The sequence below is a fragment of the Apteryx rowi genome, unplaced genomic scaffold, assembly GCF_003343035.1.
Source record: "Apteryx rowi isolate R43461 unplaced genomic scaffold, aptRow1 scaffold_245, whole genome shotgun sequence".
Classification (NCBI taxonomy): domain Eukaryota; kingdom Metazoa; phylum Chordata; class Aves; order Apterygiformes; family Apterygidae; genus Apteryx; species Apteryx rowi.
In genome coordinates this window covers 965,683-976,839 of record NW_020448808.1, presented here as the reverse complement: position 1 = coordinate 976,839, position 11,157 = coordinate 965,683, and the positions used below count along the sequence as shown (strand labels likewise).

General features: G+C 56.9%; 1 protein-coding gene across 1 annotated transcript in view; it reads left to right on the top strand.

The window, feature by feature from the left end:
* The window catches only part of HAND1 (heart and neural crest derivatives expressed 1), a 10,462-nt gene extending 1,733 nt beyond the window's left edge, over positions 1-8,729 (top strand). The window contains exons 2-3 of the mRNA XM_026066616.1: positions 8,351-8,444; positions 8,593-8,729. Coding sequence (XP_025922401.1) covers positions 8,351-8,444; positions 8,593-8,729 — 231 coding nt within the window. The remainder of the gene's footprint in view (positions 1-8,350; positions 8,445-8,592) is intronic.
* The last annotated feature ends 2,428 nt before the right edge of the window (positions 8,730-11,157 follow it).

Sequence of the window (11,157 nt, the reverse complement as noted above, 5' to 3'; positions counted from 1 at the left end):
GCCCGCCCCGGCGGGGCCCGGTGGCGGCGGCGGCGGCGGGGCCCGGCCGGCCGCTTCCCCCTCGCCCTCCCCCCGTTTGAAGTAATCTTTGCTCCTTCCCGTTGCAAGCAGTATTCGGCGGCTCCTGCCCTCCCTCGCCAGGCCGGGCCGGGCCGAAACGGTTTTATTCTTTTGCTATTGTAAATACGAGAAACCCCCGTCCCCGTCCCGTCCCCGTCCCGTCCCCGTCCCGTCCGCGGCTGAGAGACGCGTGGCTGCATTGAAACTACCTAGAGGTGCATTTGGGAACGCTCCTGTGCCGGGTTTTCTACCTCAGATCTGCATGACCACTTCCCGAGGGACCGGGCGCGCCACACCACGTATTTAAAAGTGAATAATTAAAAAAAAATAAATAAAATTAAAACTTTATGCAACCAGCTTTGGGTCCCCCCCCTCCTCCTTCCCCGCCGGATGCTGGGCCCTTCTCCCGCAATCACACCCGGACTCAGCCCGCTCCTGCTCGGGGAGCCGCTGCGGAGCAGCTGCCATCACCCAGGGCAGGGGTGCGCGGGCCCAGCCGCGGCGCCGGTGTGCAGGGCGCGCTGGAGCAGGGAAGGGAGCAGGCTGCTGGGAACGGGCCCTGGAGCGGGCAGGGGATCCCCAGCCGGGCTTCCCTCCCTCCTGCCCGCGCGGGGTGAAGGGCGCTGGGCGCTGCAGGATTAAGGACTCCCCTTAAGGCAGTGCCCGACTGTGAGGTTGATCCACACTAGGGAATTCCCTCCTGCGTGGCTCGGGCAGCTCCCGGGGCTCCTTCACGCAACTCCTCCGGGCCTTTTTTATGCCATGTTTGCGTGTGCATGTTTTATGTCTAGGCTGCAAGAGTCCAGAGAGCGAGGGGGGGAGAGGGAGATGGAGTTAGGGCCCCTCCTGCCTCAGGATCCCGGGAGGCACCTGGCTCTTTGGGGGGATCCTCCCGAAGCGGGGGCAGAGATTGCGGCTCTCCCCTCTGCTTCCCTAGGAGCTGCCTCTGTCCTGCAAACGCGCGCTTGTGGTCTGCCCTAGAGCCCGAACCCTGCCCCTTCCCGGCAAGATACATGTGAGAGGCCGGATCCTGACCCAGGAGACCTCCCAGACCAACTTGGGGGAAGATGGCAGGATTAGGCCTTTACCATGGCTGCATGACACAAGCACCCTAGCGTCACGCAGGCCCCGTTTCGTTGCAGCACAGGCACTTACCCCCCGACCCTGCGTGGGACCCTGCGTCAACGTGCGCCCGGCTCCCGCGCAGAGACCCGGGGCTCAGCTCCGCGTTTTCTGCCCCGGCAGCTCTGGCTCCCGCAGCTCTCTCTCAGAGGGATCCCCTCTTAGGAGCTGCCCTTGCTCGGTTTTGGAAGGAGCAATGCCCTCCCCACCTCTTCTCGCAGTACGAACACGACAGGCGCCTCCAACTGCAGATGCACCGATGCCCGTGCAGGCTAATATCTCCTCTGCTCAGCTCTTCTACCTCTCAGGCATAAATCCTTAATAATCCTTCATAATTAAAGCTGAACCCTCGCGCTTTATTTTGTGCACGCACAGCTTTGTGACTACAGTGTTGCTCCCAGCACCCAGGCGTGCACCGGTTCAGGGCCTGATCCTGCATTCCTAGCCTGGCCATGCTGCCGTTCCTGGAGATGTCGGGATAAACCCGAATGCTTGTCAGGCAGAGAAAACCAGGATAGGGGCTGGACATTATTGTGGGGTTAATCCGAGGGTTTAGCTGGGAGCATCAAGTTTTCCATTTAAAAACAAGCCTTTGCTTGCAACTAAAGGTATTGAATTAACCAGGCAACATTTGTAAATGACATTCACGTCTATCAATTTGTGTGTGTGCAACTGCGGGCACCAGAAGTAAATACACCAGCTCGCCCCAGAACATCTGCGGAGGAGCAGCTTAGGTTTTATAACCGCTTTGTGTGTACAAACGCACACACCGGGGAGCAGCTACGAGAAACGGGGACGGCCTGGGCTCTGCAACCGCGGCGCCGCTCCTGGAGCCTGCAAACCTGGACGCGCAAACACTTTGGGGTATGGCCCGTGTCATTAAAACTCGCTGTAGGTTCAGGCTGCGTGAATCAGCCTCCCAGTGCGGTAGACGGGCTCGCTTTGGAGCTGCTGTACAGCTGCCTTCCCAACCCCAAATCAGGCCCRTTTGCTGATCTCTTTGAACGAGGCTGAGATGAAAATTGACTGCCTGAGCAGAGCAATCAGCCCGCGGTGGTATTTTTTTTGCTCATGCTATAAAAAGTTTAGCGTGGCACCAACTGCGTGAGTGAAGCTAGAACAAGGCCTTTCTAAAAACAAACACATTCACTAAAGCAAAAAAAAAAGAAAAGAAAAATTACAGAAAATCCACCCCAAATATCCTATTTTATGGCTGAGTTTCACAATCCCTTAAAGGGCTCGGTTTTTACGGGAAAGCTCCCAAGCCATCACCATAACACTGTAATCCAGCGCACCATAAACGTGTCCAGCCCCAGATCCTGTTTACGTGTGCTAGCTCGTACCCCGTATACACATGGCACTAGGCAGAGCTGCCTCGTGGCGTCAGGCGAGAGGACGCGTTAAACCGCCGTCTCGGGCTTGCTCTCCTGGGTAGCGCGGGGGGACTTTGCACCCAGGCCGGTCCCACGCAAGGGGCAGGCTTCACCCGCAATGTCTTTTTGCAGTCTGGGGACCCTCCACTGCCTTGCTGCAAACCTCTGGCCTTATTCGTCTTGCGCGTTTCCAGCTTGGTATCTGGGAAGGGGAGACCCTGCGCAGCCGGGGCGGCGCTCTGCTCGTACCGCGAGAATCGCTGCCTTTCTCACCACCAGCTGCTGGTGCGTGGTACCTGTCGGCTGCAAACTTCTGAAAAACTCCTCTCCCAGGCCAGCCTCCCTCGCTCCCCCGTGAGCTTCCAAGGGCAAATGCTCGCCGTTTCCACACCTGCAGAGCATTGCCCTGCCCAGCAAGGGCAGCTCCCTGCCAGGACACGGCGATTAGATCGGTGTTTTGGGGTGGGTGAAAACAAGCACTAAACCCTTCCTGCTCCCTGGGGCTGCGCTGCTCCCCCAAATGAAAACTTCGGATGTGGTTTATTTGCAAGCAGTTCAGTGCCGGGGGGAGCCCCGAGCTGCAGAAAAGCAGATCGGGGGCCTGTTCCCGCAGGGAGCGTGGAGGACAGGTCCTCTGCGGGATCCTGCCCTCGCGGGGGGGTGAGGCAGTTTGTCCTGCTGGTGCCCGGCTCTGCGCAGCCCCGTCCCCAGCCGGGCCCCGCACACGCAGCTCGGCTGCAGGGGAAGGGGTGCCGACACCGAGCCCAGCCCGGGGGCCAGCCGAGGACGGGGTCACGCTCCCCCCACCGCAACAGGGCAGGAGCTCCAGGTGCAGGACTACGTGAACGCGGCGGGTGGGAGCCCCGGCGCGGGGGCAGCCTGGCTTCCGAGCCGCTCAGAGAGGAGCCTTGCCCAGTCCTCGTCCAGTCCCGGGGCCASATCCAGATCACCCGCGATGAGCGCGGGGGGAACCTGCCCGCGGGGCCACGCTCCGGCGCTGGCAGACCCCRGCAGCAGCAGCCGGGCTCCGGGTGCCGGCTGCGGCGGCGGCAGGGCCTTCCCAGCCTGCCGCCTTGCCCTGGGCTCGCCCTCTCGCCCCACGCACAAGTTTCGCCTGGGCGGAAGAAGAGCGGCTTGACCGCCGGCTTTGAGTTTCGGGCCATCCGGCAGCCTAGCTCAGCGGCCGGGGCGCACGCCTACGGCTCGACCCTGCCGTGAACTTGATGCCGCCGGGAAGCGGGAGAGTCCCGGCACGCAGGCCTGCATCTGCGGCCGCCCGGGCAGAAGCACACGAGCGCACGGATCCCTTGGCCCCGGGCAACATCAGACGTGCCGGGTCCCCCGCCGCAATGCGGCCCCGGGGGCGACCGAGGGGACCCAGCGGCCCCCTCGCCCCCTCGCCCCCCCCGGCCGACGGGGCACGAGTCGCCGAGGGGCCTGCGCCGCTCTCTGCCGCTGGGGCCGGCGTGCGGAGCAGCGGCTCCCGTCTCTTTTGCACGCTTCTCCCTCCCTGCCAAACGGAGACCCTGCTTGTTGTTGTTCTAGGTATTTATGGGCCTGTTTATCTGATCCTGGGGGAGCCTATCCTTATCTCGGAAGCAGCGAGGGAAGGGTTACGCCGGACAGCCCGGTAGACAGTATGGAGCCAAATAAAATACCAATCTGACAAAAAGAAAGAAGAAAAAAGAAACCCCGGAAAGAAACGCCCCTCCGCAGCCCAAGCCACCCACTCACCCAGGAGCGGGACGGCACCTGGAGCAAAACCCGCAGTGCCGGGGAAACGGGGAACGTCCCACATTTCTGCACAGCTTCACTTCTCTGCTCCCTGGGCTGGATCCCGGAGGGGAACCGGCTCCACGTGCGTCTCCCGCCCGGACCGCCCTGGCCTCCCCCGCGAACGGCAGAACCTGCCCGGGCAGCGGGTGCCTCGGCCGGAGGCCTCCGGATAAGCGCGACGCCGGCTGCAGGCTGCCACCCGGCGCGGCCCAGCTGGGCACCCGCAACGAGGTCGGGGGACGTCGTCGCCCCGGGCGAGAGCTGCGCAGGCCTTTCCCCGCGCACGCAGCGGACGGGGAGAGCTGTGCGTTAACGTCACCGCAGAGGAAAGGAGCAGCACTTCCGTGTTTAAGTTTCGGGTGGGATGTCACAGCAGCCGCGGGACCGGGGCCGACCCGCACGTGGCACCGCGTCCGAAAGCCCCCCGCTTTCCGGCCGCGACTCCGCTGCCGGCCGTTTCCCGGGGGCTAGCGCGGGACCCCCAGCGGTGCAGGGAGCGCCCGGAGCAAGAGGCAAAGCCGGCGGTCCCCGGGACGGCTCAAGGTTGCCCCGAAGGTCACAGCCGGGACGTGGCCGGGGAGGAGGCRTCCCGCATCGGGGCCTCCCCGGCCTGCACCCAGCCCTGGCCGCGACGCAGGCGCGCGGCTGAGCCCTCCGCGCCCGGCATCCAAGCCAACGGGCGCTATCCCACCGGCAGGGCCTTGCCGAGCGCCGGGAGCCCCCGCTTCTGCCCCGTCCGCTGCAGCGTGCGCCCACCCATGGGCGCAGCACGGCCGGGCCGGCGCGGGGGACAGACGGACGGGACGGGACGGTGAAGGCGCCTCCTGCCACGCCAGGCAGGAGGGCAGGGGCAGCCCCGTGCCAAGGGGGCCCCGGCCCCCGCCCCGGCCCCCTCCCCGCACCCCACTCTAATTACCTGCTCTTAAGGACGCGCCTGACAGTTCTGGCCATTTAAGGTGGCCCCAGCCCCCCTCGGGAAGGGTAACTGGGCCATAATTTGTTTTCGGTGTCAAGATGGCGTCAAAGATAAGACAAAAATCTCCAGGTTTGGGGGCTAAAGAGACAGGAGAAATCCTGACCCGGGGCCGACCTCGGAGGAATGGCCACAAGCCCCAGTGAGTAACATGGCAGGTGAAAGATTTACTGCCAGGGCAGCTTTTTGATCCTCGCCCAGCACTTGGAGCCTCTCGGCCCAGTTGCTGGCTCCCAAGCCAGACTGTCTCCTCCTGCACGCCCGCTTTGGAGGCAATACTGCTGCATCCCCATGTCCTGCCCACTTGCCTGGGAAATGCTCCCTGTTTCGGAGCACCAGCTCCCTGCCACCTCCCAAGTTACCTGTACGAGGCAGAACACCAGGGGTAGGTTTGGGCAGCAGCAGATGTGCCGGAAAAGCATCAACTAGAGTAAGGCTTGCAGAAGCAGAAGAGTTTGCTTGGCTGGGAGTATCATTCAAGGTGGGAGGGCTTTCTATCCAACAGAGGCCCCCTCAGTTGCAAAGTTCAAGTTTTTCCTTAAATCTCCATGCTTCCAGAGTCATGCGATTGTAGACCCATCTAAAGAGAAGATGCATTTCCAACACATTGCTGTGCAAACAATGTCCAAGCATGGAAAGACTCTAAAGCCACAGGGAAGATAAAAGTGCCCAACTTTTAAAAAACAAACAAACAAACAAACAAACAACAACAAAAAACGCACTTTCCTGGTTTACACCCCCATGCCTGTCCTTGCTTGGGTTTATAAGTGCTGAGCTCTGCCCGGGGTGTATTTCTCCGTGCAGTTGCCCATGCTCGGAGAAGACGGAGAACACTACATGCTGGGCCAACCTTTCAAAGCATATCCTTTGAGCAAGACACACTCACCTCCAACCTCATGCCCTCACCTCTCCAAAGCCCATCTTTGCCACTCCACTCCTAGTGCAGGGTGTTGGGAGACGTGAGCATCTACCCACCTCACATTTCTTGCATGTGCTTTTTGCACAAAGACCCATCCTTGCCCTGCTTGGTGGTGGAGCAATGCCATTAGCAAGTGTCTTCTCCTGCATTAAAGACACTTTGCTGCCGATTTCCTGATGATCTTCTCCTATGACATCTCAGCATGGCCCTCAGGTAAAGGTGGGTGATGCTTATGGCACAGCAGCCCATCTGCTTCCTATGCAGCATTCGGGTGMAAGGTCCAGGATGGAAGCTGGGGCTGTCTCGTGAAGAATAAGTGCCGTATAGCTCAGGACGGGGTGGGGGGGTTGTGAAAAGAAAAGGACACTTTGCTCAGCAGGGCTCTGTGCCGTCTCCAGAATCTCCAGAGCCGTGTGTTTCTGGACAAGCTTTGCCTCTCCTGGTTACTTCAGTGCCGAAACTGCRACAGCAAGGCGGGAGCTGCTGTGGCAGCCGGGGTGCTGGCCCTGAGCAGCCTGCAGCTCAGACAGGCCAAAGAGCCAGACGGGCCTGCTGGAGCACAAGCGGGAAGCGAGGACTGGTGGGAGGATGTTTACTGGAGAGAGGAGGGCGAGGAAGGCAGTTACCAAAGAGGCTTAAGCCGAGGGACTGCAAAGCAAGAACACGCACTTGGAGCCCCGCTGATTCCTTGCGACAGATCATCGAGGTGGGGAAGGTCCTTGCTCGCAAAGTTTCCTTTTTGCCTGCTAGTTCTTTAGCGTTAGGAATTCAAGTCCTGACCACCCTGAAAGACTTTACAGTAACCAGAGAACTAGGGGAATTTATGGCGTCACTAGCAGCTGAAAGCTGAGGAATTGAGAGGAAAAGGGATTTTTTTCTTAGGCTGCAGCTACCTTGACAAAAATTCTCATGGCCTGTAACTGACCTGCAGGAGCAGCTGGGGAGGGGCAGGGGCCAGGGCAGGCTGGTTTAATTGCCTCAGCCTGGAGCTCTCTTCCCAAACTGAGAAGCCAGAGGGAGTTATGAGTCTGAGCTAGTGCACAAAGTTTGTGTCAACCTCGAAGCTCCCTGGTCTGCCTACCTTCACTAATTAGCTCCCACTATTTTGGTCCCACGCCTGATGAAGATACTGGAGAGACAGGTTTTGCACTAAAGGCCCATTAGCTAGACTCAGACTCACATCTGGGCTGTGCATTCACAACAAGTCACCCAGCAAAATGGCCAGGAACCAAGCTAGCCGTGTAAGGCTAAAGCCAAGCGATTCCACATCCAATGCCCTTTTGGGCTTCTTTTTCTAGGAACGTGGCATAAAGAGGTTGGAAGTCCTTGTGGAGATACCATTGCTGCCCCCCCCCCCCCCTTGGGGAGGACAACATGTGAAGGACTTGGGGCAGATGAGCAGCACAGATAGCAGGAGGAGGAAAAGGGGAGAAGGAAGCGGGATGCCCTCATCCAGGGAGGAACTGCATCTCCCCTGGCACTCTGGTTTGTGCTTGTCCTGAAGAGAAGCTCTGCCTGTACCCACTGGTCTCACTGTGCCAGTGAAGAGCCTTCAACCTGCATTTTATTCCCAGGAAAATGGAGGCACAGAGGGTGGAGCTTAGTCAAGGCCAGCAGCAGAGCACAAAGGGCTCCTGAATCTCAGCCCAGCTTTCTGTGTGAGGGCCGGGACTTATGCCCAGTAAACCAGTAGAAATTCCAGGGAGAAAAAAAACTGGTTCCTTTGGGAAGGTGGGTTTGGATCAGTGAGAACATCAACCTGCTTGGCACGGAGACGGAAGAGCTGAATGGCACCATTTTGGGATGCTGACAGGGATCCTGGTTGCCTTTGTGGCAAGGCAAAGCTGGGAAGATGCTGGGCTGTTTTCCTTGTGTCTCCACGCAGAGGGGCTGGATGTGGTGCCTGTCTTTCCCACCCCAGCCCAAGGAAAGGCCTGAGATTTGGGCGGCAAGCCACCAAACAGAGGGGATCAGATTGCTCAGGGCTGCCTGCCAGGCCATGGCTGCTGGCCTTCTGCCTGCTCAACAGGCGCAGGAATTGGCAAAAACCACAGACGCCAAACTGCACTATGAACGAGCTGGCTCCAGGACGGCTGGATGCAACCCACCGCCTTCCCCTTTCCAAAGGAGCACTTGCCCACACGGTGCAAGGAAGAGAGAGGCGATGCTCACACACCTCTTGCGCTCAGAGCCTCCTCCCTGCTTTTTGATGGCAGCCTGGGTTAGTGAGCTTGCTGATGCTGTGCCTGTCACTGTGCTCTCAGGTCTCTTGGTAGTCTCAGGGACATGCTCAAACCCTGTGGCAGTAGCAGGAGGAGTAGCACAGACATCTCACCTACCTGACACTTCCTTCTTTACCTGTCTTGCAGTTTCTGCTATTCCCTACGCGGGCAGCTCTGTTTCCACCTTGGTGCTCCCTGCTGAGGATGCTGCAGCCCTCACGGAGCACTTCCTGAAACACATAAAGGAAGCAGATCTTGGAAAACCTTCCAAAACAATTAAGTAAAAGCACATTGAGGGCTTTGAGGTACTTAGGGCAGAAGCCAACATTGCTCGCAAGGATAAGAGATATGAAATCGGCTCCAGCTCCTGGCAAAATAAGATTGAGTGCTGGCAGAGCTGTGCAGTCATCCCTTATTGGATACAAGGGAAATAAAAAAGGAAAGCCTGCCCCGAGGCTCTCCCCTCCACACTCAGCCTGCTAGACCACATCTCTAAAACATAAAACCATTAAATCCACATTCACATTTTTCCCCAGTCCTCTGCACTGCCCTTTCTGCTGGGGAGCAGAGAGACTGAAGCCTGGTTTATATCAATCTTGCGAGGAGGCCGGAGGAAGGCTCATGCGGAGAATCGGACATGTTCAATTTCAATCTCCACCAGGAAAAAAACCCAAACAAACCGTTTTTATGATCTCCACATCCCACTGCAGTATAATCCCACTTCCGGTGTCTGACAAGCACAGCCAGCTCCCGCTGAGGAGCCATCTTCGGGACAGGAAAATGGCTCGGGTCCCTCCGCCAGCTGCACACAGCCCCGGGCGCGGAGGTGCAGCTGGCTGCACAGCACCCACCACCCGGGTTACCGAGCTAACACTGCCCTCACACGGCAGCGGGGAGCAGAGAGAGGGATGCGCAATTTCAGGCTGATYGGATCAATCTGATGCTTGCCCAGTTTCCCAGTGTAAATGTATTAAAAAGAGATTGAACAGATTCCTCCTTGGTTTTGAGTGTGAAATCTTCTGAGGGTTTCTTGGCAGGAAGCCAGCATGAGATTAAGCAACATTATTTATTAGTGTGTATAAATAACAGATTAATCTGCAGAGCTTATTTATATCACCAGAGTTTCTAGTACACCCTCTCGTGATAAAAATGGCACCTGTACAACAGGCTGCTGCTTACAGTTGTCCTCCTCCTTTGACTATCACTCAGGTGATGTCCTGTGAAGTGATCCATCCTTGTTCCATGATGCTCCCCTGCTTGTCTGTGGCATCTCTAGCCTTGTCTTCAACAGAGAGCTTCCTGAGAGAGGGACAATACTACTTGTGTGACACAGCAGCATGCTACCTTGCACAAGATCCTGGTTCATCACAAAAGCCTCCAGACATGTCCACAAATGCAAGCACTGAGCACATTGGGATTTGTTTCTGATGTGCCAGTTCAATCTCTCCCAGCTCTACAATACATCCAGGTCTGGTTTTTGCTAAGGGAATGTTAGACTTGCACATAAGTACCAATCACTGATTGTTTCCCACAACAGAGTAAAGCATCTGCATGACTTACTCTAGTTTTCCAAGGTCCCTTCCCTTCCTACCCCCACTCCCTCCCCCTCACTATTGAAAGCTATTACCTGGCGATGTAGGACAAGGGGGACCGAGCATTTCCTGCAAGAACAGGCATGGCTGGCAGTATAAATAGACAAGTTCTGCATGGCTGGAAGCTGCCATATAGCAAACAGGAATGGCAGCAACATAAGCTGCCACCCTCTTTCCAGAGCATGTTTTAGCGCTTGCCATTAATTCAGTGATGATGAGCAGACAGGTCAGTTTGCCATAAGATGGAACCAAGGAATAAGGATACAATAATAACTGCTGTGGGATTGTTTAGGTGAGAAATACATATGCAAATCTTTACTGCACATCAACAGTGCAATTTATTTTGGTGACAATAAATTCAGGTCATGTATTTGGGTATAAACCTCTCAGCATTCTATTATCCTTTCCTCTAGGAGAGCCCAACAGTCTGAAAAGCTACCCTACAGCCTCTGTCCTGCCTAAAAATGAAGTCTAAACATACCTCAGACAATGCCAGCACAGCCTTAGGAAATTCCATATCAGGGTTCAGGAGAACAAAGTATCCAAGCCCCAACTTCTGGCATCACTTTCTCACTACAGCAAAAAAGCCTTTGCCATGTCATTTGCATCATGATGGTCAGGACGAAGAGCAATATGGGAAAAAGAAATTAAATTAAACTAAACAAAGCACTTCATGGGGAAGGAAGGGAATGTCAATGACTGTCTCAGCTCAACTGATTTAACACTGGGATGCTACCTGTCAGCATTGCTCCGGAGCAGCACCCGCCTCATCAGCTGAAGTCATGCGTGGAAGACGGCCAAAGGTGCACTTTTGAAGGAAGCAGAAGCACAGGCTTGATCTAGACATAAAGACTCCATGATTTGTGTCTATGCCACCCACACAGCTTTGTCATAAAACATCCTATCACTCAACTTGGCTACTTTAGGCTTGACATTCCCTAGTCCACAAGGGCCATCCTCCCCTCCATGTCTGCAATGTTTTCAGCCCAGGGAGGCAGAGGGAAAGGACAGTGAATCAGAGAAGCCTGGCACAACACAGCCATGCAAAGCACGACTCCATTGGATCTGGAGCCAAATATTCTAAATGCAGAAAGGCAAAACACAGAAGGAAACGTAGACC